Source organism: Crinia signifera, chromosome 7 (genome assembly GCF_055691185.1).
Source record: "Crinia signifera chromosome 7, ASM5569118v1, whole genome shotgun sequence".
In the NCBI taxonomy this organism is placed as follows: domain Eukaryota; kingdom Metazoa; phylum Chordata; class Amphibia; order Anura; family Myobatrachidae; genus Crinia; species Crinia signifera.
The window spans coordinates 32,850,605-32,870,618 of NC_139223.1; the positions used below are offsets into that span (position 1 = coordinate 32,850,605).

General features: G+C 46.5%; 1 protein-coding gene across 6 annotated transcripts in view; it reads right to left on the reverse strand.

The window, feature by feature from the left end:
- The window catches only part of CACNA1H (calcium voltage-gated channel subunit alpha1 H), a 410,611-nt gene that overhangs the window by 84,414 nt on the left and 306,183 nt on the right, over positions 1-20,014 (reverse strand). For all 6 annotated transcript variants that reach the window (XM_083152776.1, XM_083152780.1, XM_083152775.1 and 3 more), the window contains one exon: positions 274-425. In XM_083152776.1, the coding sequence (XP_083008902.1) occupies positions 274-425 (152 nt within the window). The remainder of the gene's footprint in view (positions 1-273; positions 426-20,014) is intronic.

Sequence of the window (20,014 nt, forward strand, 5' to 3'; positions counted from 1 at the left end):
TGCCGCCCGGGACGGTCCCAGGGTCCCGCTACATTGACATTGGCAGTATGACTGGCGAGTCCCTGAGCCCCCCTCTACAGGTGTGTTAGCAGCATTACATAGGGAGCTACATGTGCATTACCTAGGGCACCTAGAACCTTTAATCAGGCCCTGTTTATGGAGCAATAAAACTAAGACTGGCAGGGTATGCTTGCACATGTAGTCCCACAGAAGCGTATGAGCCACAAAATGCCAACATCTCTCCTAGGAGAAGCGTAATTAGACAGTAGTCACCTGATGACGACAATGATCCCATCGAAGATGTTATATGGATTCTTGATGTACCCAAACATCCCGAAGGCTAGGAGCTTCAGAAGCATCTCCAGAGCAAACATGCTGGTAAAGACGATGTTGCTGATCTCCAGGGCGTTCGTCAGTTCGTCTGGCTGGAGAATAAAGACACGTTAGTTCTAATGTCATCAGTAAACAGTGAAATGGTATAATAGCAGGTAATGACACAGTCACATATTACCGGGTGGCTTCAGACATGGATAATCAGTCACCACCCTCGTACAGATATAACGGGGGCAGAAATGGGACAATAGGATCATGGGTCAATCCAATTTGGGCTTATTCGGCCGGACCACGTCTCAGGCACTCGGTAAGCTGCGATGTTTGCAGCTTAAAGAGCCAACCTGAATCACGGCCTAAGTGATTGACAGGAGGTGGTAATGAGGAGTTTACAAGCAGTTGTTGGAGAAACGTAGGTGTGTATCTGGCGTCAGCTGTACATACAAAACATGGTAACTGCGCCGCTACTACCGTGTACTGTCTGCTTATCCATACCCCAACCCTTAGCTCCCATGTTTCTTGTTTTGGCGTATAGGCTGGGAATGTGTACTCAACTGCAAATGAGTGTGCAATGGCTCCCACAGGCATCTCTTATCAGTGCGAGGTGGCAGCCCCAATTGTGGTCAATAGCAGCTCCTTAGCCTAGAGAATTGCAATTGCGCACAAACATGAATGAGGCCCTTTATTTGATACAAGCAGAACAGGTAGAATTTTGGGTAGGTGTTAGCCCAGCAGAAGTGACTATTGGCAGTTGCAGGGGGGAGAGTTATTGGAAGCTGCTGGGATCGTGGACATAGAACACAACCTTTTACACCCCCTGTGCGGAGACGTATGACAAGAATAATTCAAAAAGCGGGACGCTGGGTAAATGAACTGACGGAATGATACATACAGTACGACATTCTGATGAGCAGCAGAACTGCTTCATATATATAACCGAGTCCCTGCGTACATTACAGATATACTGTATACAGTAGGAACACCGCTATCACAAGACTCACATCTTACATAACGCTGACGCTTTCCCTTTGGTTCTGGCACTGAGCAGAGTTTTCCCATGATCTGATTATACAACTGGTTTTCAGCCTGCGACATGTCCTCTGTCGGGTAATGAAGTCTGTCGGAGTGTGAATGAGCTAATTAGATGCCCAGTGGTTTGGCTGAATGTCAGCCCGCTACACTATGTATAGGGCCAGAATCTTAGTGGGAATTCAGGAAGAGGCGACTTTTACAAGCACGTGCGCCTATGGAGGGAGATGTATCAAGCGTTGTAGAGCTATCATTTGGGGGAAATGGTCCAAAGCAACCAATCAACAACTGTTACTTCAAGAGATCGAAGCTGATTGGTTGCTTTGGGACATGTCTCTACTGTATCTCTCTAAAGGCCCCCATACATTAGAGCGATTTTGTCCCAATATTAACCGATTCCGAGTGCCAAGTCTGATGTGAGCCCCTCTGGGGGGCTGCCGGGGGAGCTCAAGATAAATAGGGTCTGACAAGTGTATGGGGCACATCTCTCCCCTTTGTTTGTTATATGTGAGAGACATACTGTTCTAGTCCCTGGCTAGTCCCTATTTTTCATATGTAGTCACAATGTTGACAGTTATAATGTCCACATTGTTAAAATGTCAACAGTCAGTATGTCTTCACTGTCAGAATGTTGACATTAGGGTTAGACAGCCAATAGGGGGGTTAGCGTTTTGCAGACATACACCATACACCGGGGGTCTATTACAGAAGCGAAGGTCACATGACTGCTGGTCCACCAGCCAGCCCACTTACTCTATTGATGCACTTTCAAGCATATATATATATATATATATATATATATATATAAATATATATTATAGCAGTAGCGCGGCCAAGTCCTGAAACCAGCTGTAAAGTGATCACATTAGTCTCCAACCAATGATGTGACAGTGATGGCTAACCCATTATACATAAGAATCACAGCCGTATTCAGCTGTTTAATCTCAAGCCTGGTTGCGGCTTCCTAGAGCGCATGTGCTAACCAGGTAATCTGCGCTAGAATAAAACATCAAACTCATTTGCATCAGTCGCAAGAGATCCCCAGAACAGCCGGAGAGTCACTGGGGCAGACTTATTAAGCCTGGTGAAGTGATAAAGTAGAAGGTCATAATAACGCAGCAGCCAGTCAGCTCCTTTGTTATTTTGAAAACCCAGCTGTAAATTGACCGTTACGTGTTGACTGGCTGCTGCATTATTACTGGCCACTTTTATCACTTCACCAGGCAATTGGCTGCTTCATTATAACTGACAACTTTATCACTTCACCAGGTTTAGTACATCTGTCTCTCTGCTCAGAGGCTTACAATGCCAGTGACGGGGAAAAAACCCTTGCTGAGGATTGCACTGGGATAACATGTAATGCATTATCGCTGCAATATGCTGCTACTGCAATATTATACATGCAATCAGAACATTTAACCAGTGTTTTACCAAATTAGTCACCTATACCTAGGCTCCGGAGTCACACAGGTGTATGCCTGATCCATACAGGTGTACACCTGACCACGTGTATCTCTGTGCAGCAGAGCGCACATGGACCAGGCACAATACAACATACAGGGAAATCACTGAGCCCTGGTGCGTGTATGTAGATATTGACCACGTCTATATAATCAGGCATGTGCAATGTTTCTCCCTGTGAGCTCCTTGATCAGACGGAGTATAGCATGGGGATCAATGATCTCTCAGCTGGCTTGATGTTCCATCTTGACGGATGCAGAACACAATGGATTACACAGGAGAGGAGGGCGTCTGAATGCGCCCAGTGATTTAGGTTCTCACTTCCCCTAGCTAGGACCAATACTCCGGGTATGGATTGGATTCAGAGTATCTGGCAGCAGAACGTGTTACTGTGACAGTCATGAGTCCCTCTGTAAAGTCATTCATAGAACCCTCGGCCTCTCTATACATGAGAGTATAGGAGAAAGCCCCGCGATTTGTGGATGTCTGTTATTGCTGCTGAGCGGAGCTAATTGTACAAATACAGGAGCGCCATCTAATACTGTGATGGATATTTCATCTTGTAGAGCTCAATCACAACATATATTTATAAAACAGTGGGGGTCATTCAGGTGCAGTTGCACCTGAGATATCATGCACAAAGATTGTGACTAGTTCCCTTTCGACATAAGGACCTGGGGAGGGGAGGGGGTGGGGAGAGGAGGAGCAAGGTCAGAACAAGGGACCCAAACGGATGCTCGCCACACTTCGGGCACGGTGGCTCACTCCACTCCGCTTTACTTGCTGCCTGGTTACTAAGGGCAACCAGTGGTGGCGTGGATAGTGAAGGAACAAGCCCTTCATGTCCGAAGCGTGGCAAGCCCGCAAGGGTCCATTTGGGTCCCTTGTTCCGGCCTTGCTCCTCCTCTCCCCGCCCTCTCTCTTACCCAGGTACTTACGGCGAAGGGGAACTAGCCGCTACCCCTGACCCCTGGGCAGGTTAGGAAAGCTGGCAAACCTAAAGCCCCAGACCCAGCTGCGACTGATTGGGGCAGTCCTGGCAGATGAAGATGAGATTCTCATCCTAGCCCTCCCCCCCCCCCCATCCCCCAGGGGTATATAGAGCAGGTAATCAATGCTTTTTATAGCGGGGAGAGTGCCTACGATGACATGTCACGGCAACCACACCCCCATAGTGTCCCTGTACCACTCTCCTTTAACATACCACCACCCCCACCTCCCCAGCTGAACCATCCAAGGAAGCAGCAGTGGTAGCAAATCCAACTGCACTAGCCCACTGACCTTGCTCCTCCCTCTGCCACCGTGGGTCACATGATTATGACATCAGAGGTCCTTTAGCCCACTTGGATCCAGCATCTACCCTGAACAATCTACGCCCTAACCATGGTTCATATGTCACAGTGTTAGTGCTCAGTGGATTTCCCATAATGCTCAGCATGACCTGGTTGTCCTGTGTGTTGCAGACTGAGCTGTTTAACAGCACAATAATCTCTATACTGTAAAAAAAAAAGGTCACGGTGCTGTGAATCCGGCCCCAGAACGCAGACCAGAAAGAAAATGACATAAAATAGCGACGTGTCTCGGGGGATCATCCGGCTCCCTGCAAACGCTACGTCGCTTACTATCTATAATTGGGGCTTCTAACGAAGATAAAACAACGCTTTTTTTTTTTCTCAATTTGACAAGCCTTAATGAAAGCGCCCTAATTAAGGGATTTATAATTTTTTGTTTTATCAGTCATTGATTAGTCAAACACATGTGAAGCAGAATTGCAGCAACACATTCATCATTCAATAATATAACATCACAAAACGTTTTATCGTCCTGTAGACAAAGAATGTTTCAAAGTATATTTGCATATCTGACGGCGGGCTGTAAATGTGCGGCATTATCCGAGGGCCGCACAGATCTCCGCTGGGGACTCTCCTTACTGATGTACGAGTATACGCTAGTTCATAGACCAACCAATCGTCCACATCGCTGATGTAACATGTGCAGAGAGTTCGTAATCTAAATCGCTGTCTGTGGGCTGCATGCAAAAGCAGCCAGGATTTACCCTGCACATGAAAAAATAAAACCCACCAAAACCTAATGTAAATCTCTCTGCACGTTACATCTGCCCCACCTGCATAGTTGCCCACCCTCCCGGGTCGGCCGGAGGCTTATGAAAATCAGGTGGCGATCCCGGCCCCCCCGACAAGGTATTCTGCTTTCCTCGCCAGCCCCCGTAAATCACATCATCGTGGCCCTATTCCCACTATACAGTGCCTGCTTTCTCTGCACATTATAGCAGGGGTGGAGCCATGATGACATCATCGTGAAGTCATGTCACCAGACAGCCAACCTTGCCACCAGCCATGCCCCGTATGTAGGCAAATATGCTGCCCACCCTCCGCATCCGCGCCATGGCCTCATTAGCATGAGAACGCCCAAGAGCATTCTCATATGTAAATGGCCTGGCCCGCCGCCCCCCAGCCCGTACACTTGGGTGCGTGCGCCCAGCAAACACCCTGTTTGCCATGGCTGCATGCACCCTGCGTCTGCACATGCGCAGAAACACATCTGCGCATAAGCAGAAGCAAAACATCGCTCCCCCGTGCGAACACATGGAAGCACAAAGTTACCAGAATAACCCCCAGTGTGCAAAGCTTTTACACATACAGGTTACATAGTATAAAGGACAAGCATCGAAACAATAGGATCAAAGAATTGCAACATTCTGTTATATGATGCAAAATGGTCAGTATTTGCATGTTAATGATTATTCCCCTTTAATGAAGGTAATGGGGCGCTCATTTACCAGATAGGAGAGACCGAGTCACCGAGATAAATTTCCAGATCATTTCGATGGACATTTACCAGCCTTGGATCTGGCGGTGATTCTGGCTTTCTAGGAACATTTATTACACAAGAGAAGATTTTCCTCTGTAACTAGTTAGCGACAGACTGTCTCTGAGTTCTCCTGCATCCTCTATAAATAAGGACCTGGACCAATAGGCCATGAAGCGGGTGACAACCACTGCGCCAACCACACAGTGTAAGCATAGTGGGGAGCACTGAGGTTTGGCAGAGCATTGCAAAAGTGGCATTTCCTTATGCAAAGTAAGGGTTGGTGTCATAGTTTTGCAGCAGCCCCAAACAGGCGGACATTGGGGTCTCGCACTGTACGGTTATAGGGAGCAGCATTGCGCCACGAGACGCAGAAGCACCAGAAAATGTAATGACAAACCTGAAACGTACAGCTGGCACGATTAGAGGTCTATGTACTTTCCTTGGAGAGAGATAAAGGGTACAGAGATAAAGTCAATGAGCTCATAACTGCCATGTTTCAGGGAAAAGAAGCTGCCTCTCAATCTTTTTAATAAGCTGATGTTCTGCTTACAGCCAACAGGTGGCGATAAAGATCTAAATCATATTCTACCGCCCATTTATGGGCTCCTTGCAGACAATTTTACTGATCATTTAGGAGTAAAATGAATATAGGCAGTAAACGTATGCATTTCATTTACTCACAGTACGCGTGAGTATCTCATTTATATTTTTATCATAATAATATATTCATATTACTAACTGCTAGGATTTTTCTATTTTACATATATATTTTTTTATTATTATTGTACATTTCTTCAGAGGCGGATTAAGCACAGGGTTAACCGGGGCAGTGGCCCCGGGGCCCGCACACATAAGGGGCCCGCACACTTGTGCGATCTGAAGTGATCGCAACTGATCGCATCTTATGGTGCTCAAGTGTTTTTTTCCAGCACCCATTGTCGCATGCCACCTGCGATGCCACATCGGGTGCTGGAAGAGGGTGGGTGGCGGTGTAGTGGAGCAGGCGGCAGGAGGGCTGGCGTGCAGCGGTAGTCAGCAGTGTGCGGCGGAAGTTGAAAAGACATTTCAAATCTCTGATCAGAGGGCTCACATTCAGGCGACCGCTGACTGGCTGAGAGAGATCTGAGGGCTGTCCAGTCTTTTGAAAAAAAAAAATTCAAATTCTGCTGCACGCCCGCCCTCCTGCCACCCGCTCCACTTCACCATCACCTGCCGCCGGGGCTCGTGCCGCTCACCGATAATATTGCAAGCAATAGCATGTGGTCAAAAACCACATGCGATCGCTAATGCAATTAGATAAAAATGATCATACATTATACACTGCTCAAAAAAATAAAGGGAACCCTTAAACAACACAATGTAACTCCAAGTCAATCACACAAACTGTCCACTTAGGAAGCAACACTGATTGACAATCAATTTCACATGCTGTTGTGCAAATGGAATAGACAACAGGTGGAAATTATAGGCAATTAGCAAGACACCCCCCAATAAAGGAGATGGTCTGCAGGTGGTGACCACAGACCACTTCTCAGCTCCTATGCTTTCTGGCTGATGTTTTGGTGTTTTCACCCTAGTGGTAGCATGAGACGGAGTCTACAACCCACACAAGTGGCTCAGGTAGTGCAGCTCATCCAGGATGGCACATCAATGCAAGCTGTGGCAAGAAGGTTTGCTGTGTCTGTCAGCGTAGTGTCCAGAGCATGGAGGCGCTACCAGGAGACAGGCCAGTACATCAGGAGACGTGGAGGAGACCGTAGGAGGGCAACAACCCAGCAGCAGGACCGCTACCTCCGTCTTTGTGCAAGGAGGAACAGGAGGAGCACTGCCAGAGCCCTGCAAAATGACCTCCAGCAGGCAACAAATGTGCATGATTTCCTGAATTGACAAAGCCGCCTGAGCGCGACGAAACGCGTCTTTGTGAGGAGTTCTTTATGAGCAGTTGTAGCTGAGGACCTGAGGGGCATATCAACGGCATCTGACCGGCAACATCAACCGGCCAATCGGCTGTATCTTCCCCCTGGCAGCTCGGTTCCTGCTGCAGACATTCACAGCCGGCACGCAGCATCTCCCCGCAGCCGCCGCACCTACGGAGCACTGTGTACAAATACCATCATACACAAGAGCTGAGTACACGCACACTCCAACAAGGATTTACAAGCACTGGAGCCGGTGCACTCTAGCCTGCAGTCGGCTTGCTGGCCGGAGCAGCACAGCACCTGACACCGCAAGGTGACCTGCCTGACATACCTACCAAGCTCGTGGGAGACAGTGCTGTTCAGCAACAAATGACCAACGCCACCAATCACTAGTGGTTACCTCGCACTGGGCAGTAAGAAAGGGATTTATTTGCCCACTTTCAACTCAACCTGTGAGGACTTATTCAATACTGCCCACACTACAATTGTGCTTTGGAAAAATCCCCATAAATTGCGGAACTGTAACACTGGTCTAATTCCAGTAACCACATCGTCCAATCAGGACTTGGTAACTATAAGTTACATTTTTACCAATATGCAATTGCACTGAAATGGTCTTTTAAAATTCAGTTTTTTTGCATGCATGCAAAGTTATTGTTTTATGCTTTTGTGATTTGTGTATTGTTTATTAAATTATTTTAGTGTACAGAAGGCGCCCATTGGTCCTTTTTCTTTGCACAAATGTGCAAGTGTCTACTCAAACGGTCAGAAACAGACTCCATGAGGGTGGTATGAGGGCCGACATCCACAGGTGGGGGCTGTACTTACAGCCCAACACCGTGCAGGACGTTTGGCATTTGCCAGAGAACACCAAGATTGGCAAATTCGCCACTGGTGCCCTGTGCTCTTCACAGATGAAAGCAAGTTCACACTGAGCATGTGACAGATGTGACATAGTCTGGAGACACCAAGGAGAACGTTCTGCTGCCTGCAACATCCTCCAGCATGTCTGGTTTGGCAGTGGGTCAGTAATGGTGTGGGATGGCATTTCTTTGGGGGTCGCACAGCCCTCCATGTGCTCGCCAGAGGTAGCCTGACTGTCTCAGACCCCTTGTGAGACCATATGCTGGTGCGGTTGGCCCTGGGTTCCTCCTAATGCAAGACAATGCTAGACCTTATGTGGCTGGAGTGTGTCAGCAGTTCCTGCAAGACGAAGACATTGATGCTATGGACTGGCCGCCGTTCCCTAGACCCAGAGCCAGATTAAGGTCTAAATGGGCCTGGAGCTGAAAATGATCAAGGGCCTATTATGCGCAATAATTATGGGGCGTGACCAGTGTTCTGGTTGGGTGGTCTGCTCATGGGTGTGTCTTTATTTGTGTAAATGCTTTCAACTAATTATATATGCCTGGAAAAGGCAGGGGGCTGGCATAAGAAAAATGCATGGAGATATATTGGCAGGTGCCCTCCAAAGGTACACCCGCAGGATGCCGATGTCCTCAGATACTTGCGGGGTGAGGGGGCACTCCAGTCATAAAAAAAATACTGAAAGCCGAAACTTGGTAGACAACATTTCAGCACCTTTTATGTGGTCACCTAAAGTTACCACACCGTATACCCCTTATACAAATCATGTAACACAATAGTAACCCCCTTATACTGTACTTGCCTCTTACATATTATGACATATGGAATGAGCCAAAATTCACACCGATTGAGCCAAAATTCACACTATGGCAAACAGATTAAGGCAAAATTCACGTTATGCCACACAGATTAAGGCAAAATTCACATTTTGCCACATGGATTGAGCCAAAATGCACACTATACCAGGCATGTCCAAACAGTGGCCCTCCTGCTGTTGTGAAACTACACGTCCCAGCATGCCTTGACATAGTTTTAGCATTCCCTGATAGCAAAACTGTGGAAATGCATGGTGGGACTTGTAGTTTCACAACAGCTGGAGGGCCATAGTTTGGACATGCCTGCACTAAACCAAACAGATTGAGCAAAAATGCACAATATGCTCCATAAACCGGGGCATTTGGCGCGCATTAAAAATTGACACCATAATGCCCATTACATGTTAAGCCACACACCATAATGTCCATTAGGTATTATGCCAAACACCATAATGCCTATTAAAAATGATGCTACATAAGTGTTGCTTACCTACATGTTCATTGCCAGGGGTTCGATTCTCATTGCCAGGGGTTCCATGCTCGTTGCCATGTGGGATTACATGCTCATTGCCAAAGGGGAATACATGCTCGCGGTAACTGTGGGACAGCCGCCGCGGGGCAGAAATGACAGCCATTGACAGCAGGGCCAGATTAAAGCAGGGGCAAAAGGGGTCATTACCCATGGGCCCCCTCTAGCTAGGGGCCCCCTGTGGTTGGTATGTATTTTTAACAAAAACATTATTATTATTTTTTTTAGCTAAAGGTTTTGTGCATGGGAGTGGGGTAGTGCTGCAGCTTCACCTATCTGCCAATGTGACATTGATTAATGGTGCTTAGCATCGGGAGCCAAGGCACACTGACTGCACAAGTGTGCAGTGCATTACTGGGAGTTGACTAAGTCCCATGACACTTTGCACAAGAAGGCAGAGGCTGAGAGGTTTATGCTGAGCTCTTAATGGTGGAGCTCATTACATGCTTCTCAGGCCTATGGAGGACAGCAGTAGCAGCCTAGTCATGGGAGGGTTTTTAATCAGAGGCACTGACACTGTGAGGTCTCCTACAGTCCTACAGAGTAAGCAGTTACCCATTGACCAAGTTTATACTGCCTTTACTCTGTGTTTTGACAGTATAATATTCTCTAATGCAATTTGTGGCCAGTAATGACATGTGCAAGGGGGTCCCCCTGTCTAAAGTGCCCCGGGCCCCCCGAAGGCTTAATCTGGCACTGATTGACAGCCGGGCAGAGAGCAGGGGGCTGCCCGGCTGTATTCAGAGCACTGCATGTCCCGGCTATTTGAAATAATACCCCTTTCACACCAGAAAATGCAGTGACTTACCCGGGAATATGATCCCAGGATCATGCAAGGACATTCTCGGACTGGCCCCTTTTACACCAGCCTAATCCTTGCATTTTCTGGTGTGAGGGGGAGAGAAAACTACCGCCGCCCCCTTTAAACAAACAGTTATATCTTCGGAACCAACTGACCCATTTAAATGTAGGCTTCAAATGCTTTTGGTCCCGTGAAACTGGGCCGTTTGGTTCCAGAGAATTCTGACCTCAAACAACATGAACAGCCATGAAATTACATTTTAGAAATGAAAAAAAAAATTGGTTTACCCACAATATCTCTAGAACCAATGAACCCATATGGACCAGGTATCAGATTGAAGGCCCAGCGATTTGGGTTCGACTGAGATCAACCTTGAGCTTCTGTAATGCCGGAGTGGGAACTGACAGCCGTTGGAACCGGGTGGAGGTCGGAATTAGCGGGTCCCATGTTATCCTATGGGGACAACGTTGCAGGTTTGCCTGGCGGTATCTCTGGTTCCCGGGGGGCTAGCGACACGGGGCTGGGCTTGTTGGAAAGCCCCGACCCTAAGCTACAAAATGGGCCTATTTGGAGAGTGGGCCTGGAGCTGTAGCTCCATCAGGCCCATTGTTAATCCGGCCCTGCCTAGACCTGAATCCAATTGAGTACATCTGGGACATCATGTCTCGCTCCATCCACCAACGCCACATTGCACCACAGACTGTCCAGGAGTTGGCGGATGCTTTAGTCCAGGTCCGGGAGGAGATCTCTCAGGAGACCATGCGCCACCTCATCAGGAGCATGCCCAGGCATTGTAGGGAGGTCATACAGGCACATGGAGGCCACACACTACTGAGCCTCATTTAAGTATTTAATAAGAATATTTCATTCATTCAGACCTAGGATGTGTTATGTTAGTGTTCCCTTTACTTTATTGAGCAGTGTACATACAATATTACATTATACATTCGAAAAGTGAGCCCACGCATCGTTTCAGTTGACACATTCGATGTGCATACAATCCTTCGATTAATTGCAATGATGCGGTCAAAATCGAAGGATTGTATGCAATATCGCCCCAGTGTATGGGCACCATAAGCCCTTAGATGTAGGAGAAATGCCGGTCTGCCTAAGCCGGATGGTTTTTATTCCAGATGCGGACACATTGGAGTGGCAGAGGGGGTGTGGCCAAAATGGGTGGGTGTGGTCACTCCCCTCTTATGTGAATAAATGGATTATGTGACCTCATGCTCTGCACAGTGGTGGGGTTGCGGTGATGACGATCACGATTGGGGTGCAGATGCCAGTGACCGTGATGGGAGGGATGGTATGCACGATAATATCTTTAGTGATGTCATTATTGTGCACAATGCTGGCAAAAATCGCAGAATATGTAACTAGCTATAGAAGAGTGATATACACTACAGAATATTCATTTCTTATATCTTCATTATATTTTGATGAGACATCAGAAAATACTTTGTCCATTTAATGTTATATCACTGCCTCGCTGATTGGAAGATGCAAGGGCATTGCTGAGCACCTTCAGTATACGGCTCAGCTGCTCCTGCCCCCAGCTATGTCCAACCGGAAGTGATGTCAGAGGTCACACTGCACAGCCCGTCCACCTTTCCACTCCTGCCCACCGCACCTTTTATTCCTGCCAGGAGTGAAAAAATTTCCTGGGTTTGGCATCCTTATTGTAGGCACACAAAATTAATTTAAGACAACAAAGTCTCCTATATCCAGTGTTGCCTTTTGGGGATTCCCTGTCTTGAGTTGACTGACACCATGCAGCGGGGAGGGAGGGGAGGGGGGACCGGGCCACGAAGCACCTTGCACCAGTGCCTCCCCCCGGATGGCAGAATTCACCACCAAGTATAATAAAATATTTTTATTTTATTTAAAGGTCAATATTATAGCCCTTAACGGTTGCCTGTGCCTTTTCCTCTAGGATTTTGGTGTCCTTCTAAACACCCACTCTGTCCTCATCTGGATAGTGCGTTTCTGCTGGAAGTAATCTTATTTGATGTCTCCGTTTATTGCTCTCTGTTTCCCTGTTGGAAAACTTCGGCTGCTTCATTTAGAGAAGAAAAACGACTCAATAAAAGCAAAATATACACAAGATCGGGCCACACTTTAGCAATTAAATCCTCCAAAATCAGCTGCTCTGCTTAGCTTCACTTTTAATTAAAGGCATCTTTTCAAGAGCGGGCGATAACGCTTTCATTTGAAAGACCTGATAACCTTTTTTTTTTTTTCTCCTCTTCCCGTGTTTGATTCAGGCGTTTAATAATCTGTCCAGAATTCTGCAAAGTAACTTTCCACCTGCCTTCAATGTGACAAGAAAGTCATTTGGAAGAAGGATGCAGAAACGGTATAAATTGGAAAGCGCCTGGAGAAGTAGGACGCGAGGCGAGAGCAGGAGCCGTCTCTGTGTAATCTTGTGTTTTCACGCAATGTAACCGCTGTTGGTTTTAGCAAAACGGCTTTTATTGACAATCCAATACGTTCAGGCAGTAAGGCATAAATACCAGGAAATATATCGCTTGCACGCCCGCCTGGAGAAATATATGGCTGAATTTTCGTGCTGTTTTCAAAATCTGACTATGAAATGACAAGCTAGTAGAAACCGTAGTTTGTATACATTTCTATTCTGCAGCTGGTACTATGGTTGCTGAGGGGTAAAACACTCCCATCATGCCCTAAAGGCCTCTGGGAGTTGCTGTAATGCTGACTCAGGAGCTATACAGAATAACATGTTTTTTTTTGTTTTTTTTTTACTTAGTTGCTTTTAGTGTACAGTATTGCAAAGTTTGTGGCTCTTGGGTATCCACACAACTTTATTCAGTTATACACACAGAATAATTCACGCATAATTATCCAGTGTGGGTGTGTGATTGGATTGGAAGATAGGGTTAGGCTGCGGGGAGGGGGAGGGGTTAGGCACTAAGAAGGAAGGGGTTAGGGGTAGGCTGTAGAGGTAAGAAGGTTAAGGTTCACCGATAAGGGAGGAGGGTTAGGCTGCACAAACAACTCCACATTTGACAACTATACCAGCTTGGTCTGTGTTCTGCCAGTGGGTTGGGTACAAGAAGTCGACATGCACTATGGGGGGTATTCAATCTTGGATTCCAACTATCAGAACGTTTCAAGTCAGAATCCTGGCCCATTTTTGCCCAGCTTGACAGTTTCTCGTCAGACTGAATTAAATGTTCCGCCTGTCGAGTGGCGAAAAGCGGGCGTGCCGGTGAAAACAGCCATGGATTGTTGAGAAACGGCTGTGAATTAGACAATCTATGGCCGTTTCAAACAAAACAGATACGGTTTTAAAATCGGATCTGTGTTTTCACGATCTGCCTTCAATTCTGTAATGACAGCATTGAGTAGGTGGGTGCTATTTCCCCTGTTGGAAGTAGCGCCAGGGTTTAAATACCCCCCTATGTCCACAGTGAGTAGGTGTAGGTGACAATGCCCTCTTCGGGGATCCAAACATTGGTTAATACAGGTTGAGTATCCCCTATCCGAAATGTTTGGGACCACGAGCATTCCGGATAGGGGAATTTTCCGGTTTTTGGAATAAATTTGTGTAGCCATACTTACCTGTCCCCTGAAGGTGTCCGGTGGTCCCTCGGTGTCCGCGCAGTCCCCGGGCGTCCACAGCAGGCCTCCGGCATCTTCTCCTGGTCTCCAGCGGTCCCAGGAATGCATTGCGCGAGTGTGCGCGCGCACCGGTGACGTCACTGGAGAAGATGCCGGAGGCCTGCTGTGGACGCCCTGGGACTTGGTAAGTATGAAAAGAGGGTTAGGGGGGGTTAAAAAAAAAAAAAAAATTCCAATGATTCCAAAAACCACGGTTTTTGGAATAATTCGGATAGGGGATGCACGGATAGGGGATACTCAACCTGTACTACTTAAAGCATTTTAATAATCCAAACTATGGCCACTCAGGTTATCCCATAAACATCCCCGTTTAAGCGATACACTTTTGAAATCTAAATATTGTCTCTATCCCGCCAAAATGGGGACATTTGGAAGATATAATTTAGTAAATCGACCACCACACGTGGATGGGGTTTTTTTCATATGCAATTATATCATATCATTACCAACACTGACGTAAACACAAAATGGACAAAACCTTTGTAGCGTGTAAATGAGGTTGTTGTTACTATGTTTTTGTGTGTGGCTTCCGCCTAACCTTAAAAAAGAAAAACTTTGTCTCTTGAGTTCATTAATAAGTCATTTTACCTCAAATCTGCCTGCAGCAATGGTCGTCCTTCCGGAATAAACTCCTCTTATTTTATTTTTTTACCTCAGAGATTGTTCTAGAACTTCCGTCACTAATGTCTTTGTCATGACCCTCGGACTCTCAAACAAGCCTCCAATCCTACCTGACTGCATAATGCCAATCACCTCAACGTACCGCTGTCGGAGGGAGACATGAAAAAACTTGGCGTGGGTGTATAAACCAAACCATTCCCAAAATCAGTCACTGCTAAATCCGTGTTCGGCTCTAAAAGTCTCCTGTGAGGCACAATATTCATTTCCATATATCAACATATATAAATGTAAACTATCTGTTTATCTGGGAAAGTCATTTAGCGGGGAGACATAGAAGGCAGTCTTTGTGTTTCTGACATAAGTGGAGCATTAACATCAGACACCACAGTTAACTCAGCCGTTCCAATTAAAAGTGGCTTATGGTGATCATTATGTTAGCGCTGACCGGCGAATACGGGTTAAAATAATGAGTGAGTGACTCCGGTGAAATGACCCTACTAGTTCTACGTCTCCTGACACCAGAAGAAAGAAAAAAAGTTTCTCATTTAACAGGATTAGACTTTTCCTGAGCACTCAGCAGAGCGAGTACCGGGTATAATGACAGACGCGTTCATCCCAGCGCAAAGCTCCTCGGCGTTAATGAAGAAGCCTAGAAATGAGGCTCAGTCCACAGCGGATTGCCTGAGTCATGATTAACTTCTAATGACATGTTTAGGCCCATGGCTACTGTGCATTGTGTCCGGCTGGCTAAGGCTGGATATATTATATGTCACCCAAGCCACTGGTTAAAAAAAAAATGGCACCCAGACATGCACAGCCTATCAAAATGACTCTGCAAGTGTCTTCGAAAAAAAAAAATGGCGCATCCACCATATTTTGGGTTATTTGCTTCAGGGGAAGTGGAGGCAAAATTTATGGGTGTTGTTGAAAGGCTATGACTATTATCAAATACATTTGATCTATCTAACTACTGTATCTTCATATCATGTAGGGATACGGTCATTGGGTCACCAGCAAATTTTTAGGTCAACATGCATTTAGGTCGACATGTGTCTAGGTTGAAATGCAGGACGGTCGACATGATTCTAGGTCGACATAAGTTAGGTTGACAGGGTCATTAGGTCGACAGGGTAATTAGTTCGACATGGGTTAGGTCAACAGTCAAAAGGTCGACATGGGGTTTTTCACTGTTTTTTGAGCCAGCATGTGCCGACAGGCGGTATTTCATGCCCTACCATCCGCTAGGGCGTGGTGGGAGAATAAAATAGTGTGCCGAGCGCAGCGAGTCCATGTTGACTGTCGACATTCGGGTAAAAAAAAAAGCTAAAAACCCCATGTCGACCTAATGACCCTGTCAACCTTATGACCCATAGAAACATACAATTTGACGGCAGATAAGAACCACTTGGCCCATCTAGTCTGCCCCTTTTTTAAACGTTCCCTCAAACCATATTTGATCCTTATTTTTTTGTAAGGATATCAATATGCCTATCCCAAGCATGTTTAACTTGTTCTACTGTATTTGCCTCTATCACCTCTGATGGTCCACCTAGACTCATGTCGACCTTCCTGCATGTCGACCTAAATGCATGTCGACCAACTGATCCACACCCCTCATGTACACTAATGGACCTGGCATATACTGAGTCACCCCAATGTCCCCCCCCCCCCTGTGCTTAGCTCCACCCCCTCTCTCTCTGGAAACCCTCTCCTGCAAATCCAGCGTTTGCCCCAGAAGGGGTTAATGTGCTGTAGCTTTGGATATAGTACAAGAATGGGACATTAACCCCTTCCCGACATTTGACGTACATTTACGTCATGGTCGGGAAGCACTTCCCGACACATGGCGTAAATGTACGTCATGGATTTAAACTGTCACCGCGTCTATAGACGCGGTGACAGTTTCAACATGTCTGCTGTCCCTGACAGCAGACATGTCCGTGCATGCCCCGGGGGGGCTGCGATGCCGCCCCCCCGTCGGCGATCGCTGTGATTGGCTGTTCAGTGTGAACAGCCATTCACAGCGTTTTCCTGTGTCACCGGCGAATAACGTTCGCCGGTGACACGGGATCAGAGGTGATTGGTGCTGTAAAGTACAGCACCAATCACCGCGGGGTGTAAGGGTGACACTGGTGTCACCCCACCTCACCCCGCCCGCCCCCAAAGGCCGTGATTGGTCCGTCGGACCGACGGACCAATCACAGCCAAGGAGGGAGATTTAAACTAACGGTGACTGCACTGCAGACGCCATTCCGGTCTGGAAAGCGTGCAGTGCGGTCACCGTACCCCCCTGCCGCCATACTGACCAGAAATACTTGCTGCAATACTTACCTGATCGCTGCTGATTGCTTCCTGGATCCTGTGCAATAATTGTGCCATACTGTGATATTGTGCTGCTGCACTGTATTAGTATTAGCTAGATAGATAGAGAGATAGATAGAGATAGATAGAGAGAGATAGATAGAGATAGATAGAGAGAGATAGAGAGAGATAGAGAGAGAGAGATAGAGAGAGATAGAGAGAGATAGAGAGAGAGATAGTGTCAGAGAGTGCTATATTTTGTGCTGCTGCAGTGTGATATAGTTATAGATAGAGAGAGAGAGATAGAGAGAGAGAGATAGAGAGAGAGGCCTACTGACAGAGTGCTATATTTTGTGCTGCTGCAGTGTGATAGTTATAGAGAGATAGAGAGAGATAGAGAGAGAGAGATAGAGAGAGATAGTGACAGATTGTGCTATATATTTTTTATATAACTGACTGCTGCCCCCTCCTTTTGTGCTGATCAGTATAAATTAACTGATCAGTAACTTTTTGGGGGCGCAGGTTTTTTTTTATATATAGATATACCTGTGAGTGCTGCTGCTGCAGTGTCATAGAGTGTTAGATAGTGTTAGATAGTGAGAGATAGAGAGATAGAGGCCCTTATTCTGATTGATGCGGACTTTACCGCGTTCTTACGGATCGCGTCTTTACGGCGTCTGCGCATGCGTGGAGAACGCTACGCGCATGTGCCACGCCTTGACTCGGTACCAGTTCGGACAAAGCCCGTCCAAAACTGGTCACCGCAATCAGTCGGGAAATAGGGGCGTATTATGGGCGTCATGCGGAATGACACATGGGCGTAGTTTCAAAGTGGGCAAAACGGGGCGGAAACATGGGCGGACACGGGGGAGTACACTTATGTTGGGGGGCGTACATTCGGAAACCACTCCGAATGCACGCGAGCAAAAAGGGCTGAAATGTGCGGTGTCCACAAGTGTACTATTGCTTTGCGGACACCACTCGTTCATGCGGTAGGCGAACGTACGCCTAATGACTACAACCATTAACACCTGAACCCAATAACAATCTACTCCTTTACTCATTACTCACTAATAGGACGCTTGTCAGTGCTTTAATTGAAACCATTGCACTTCAATTGCTGTAAGGGTTAATGTGTGCTATGCATGTGTTAGGCATGCTTGTAAGGATATATTGGAATCTAATTGATTCCAATTCCAAATAAGCAGTTTTTTATGAGGATAGGTAATTGAATAAGTGGGTCATGTGATGTCTTGCAGAAGATACTTCATAGTGGGTTGTTTGGCGTAAATCCTCCGCTTACGTGCGGTAGCACCGCTTGGCTCCCGTTCGGATGCGGTATTCCCGAGCATACTCTGTAATACTCTGTAATACCGTGCCGAATCGGAGTGTTTCTCCCGCACACGCATGGTTTGTATGTCGTCCGTAAACACGCCCTGTTCTTAAAGAGTGAGTCCGTCCGAATGCGGAGGACACGTGGGCGTTTCTACGGACGATGGCCGCATGCGGCAAAACACCGTGGCGTGCGGACCGCTCCGTAAGAATGCGGGAATATCCGCACAGATCAGAATAAGGGCCAGAGAGAGATAGTGATAGAGAGTGCTAAATTTTGTGTCTGCTGTCCCCGCCTTTTGTGCTGATCACTATATCTGAGGTGATCAGCAACTTTTTTGGGGGTACAGAGGTTTTTTTTTTTTTATATATACCTGTCAGTTGCACCAAAGGTTGTGCACCTGCTGCACCTCACTGGTAATCAGTGTCGCATCACTGATCACCTTTTTTTTTTGTGTGTGTGCTGTGGGGTATTTTTTTAATTTTTTTTTTTACACACACTGTGATTTTGTGGGTGTCCTGTGGCCGCTGTGCGCTGATCAGTGACGTACATCACTGATCATCTTTTTTGGCACAGGGTTGATCTATTTTTTTTTTTTTTTTGATCAAATTCCTGTTGCCTTTGAGCGCTGTTCAGTGACAGACGTTACTGACCAACATCTGTGCTCAATTTTTGGCGCAGGACCTTTTTTTTTTTTAACCCCTTCCTTTTTTTTTTTTTTAACCCCTTCATTTTTTTTTTTTTTTAACCCCTTCATTTTTTTTTTTTTTATTGGTATAAAGCATTTTTTTTTTTTTCTGCACCACATACACACTACACACTACATACCCCCCGGATTGAAATAAAGTTTGTGCCCCCCCCTACACTATACACGTGTTGAAACATTTCACTACCGGTAACACAAAAATAAAAATGGCATCCCAAATGTCCTCCCAAATGTCCTCCCAATCATCCAGGAGAATGTATTCAGTGGAGGAGGCATATGCCATGCTTGCTTCTGACTCTGACACAGGCAGTGATGCAAGCGGGGAATTTGAAGGATTTGCCTTAAGCTCCTCTTCCTCCTCTGCTGATGAGGGACCCCCTCAAAGACGCCCCCGTAGATCAGCTGAGATTCCCCCCCCAATAATTGATCTAGTATGGACCCCACCACCAGACAATTTTGAGCCCCAGGTTCCTGAGTTTTTGGGCATGCCAGGAATCCAATTTGATTCCACAGGTCTCAGAGAAATTGACTTTTTCAAATTATTTTTCTCTGATGATTTTATAAATTTAATGGTGGACCAAACTAATTTATATGCCCAGCAGTTTATTGCTCAAAACCCCACGTCATCATTTGCTAGGTGGACCCCTGTAGATGCAGTAGAGATGATGACGTTTTGGGGTCTGGTGTTTCATATGGGCATAGTAAAAAAGCCAGAAATTAGGCAATATTGGAGTACAGATGTTCTGTACAGTACTCCATTTTACCGTATGGCCATGCCCCGGACTCGATTTGAGACAATTCTTAAATTCATACATTACACCGATAAT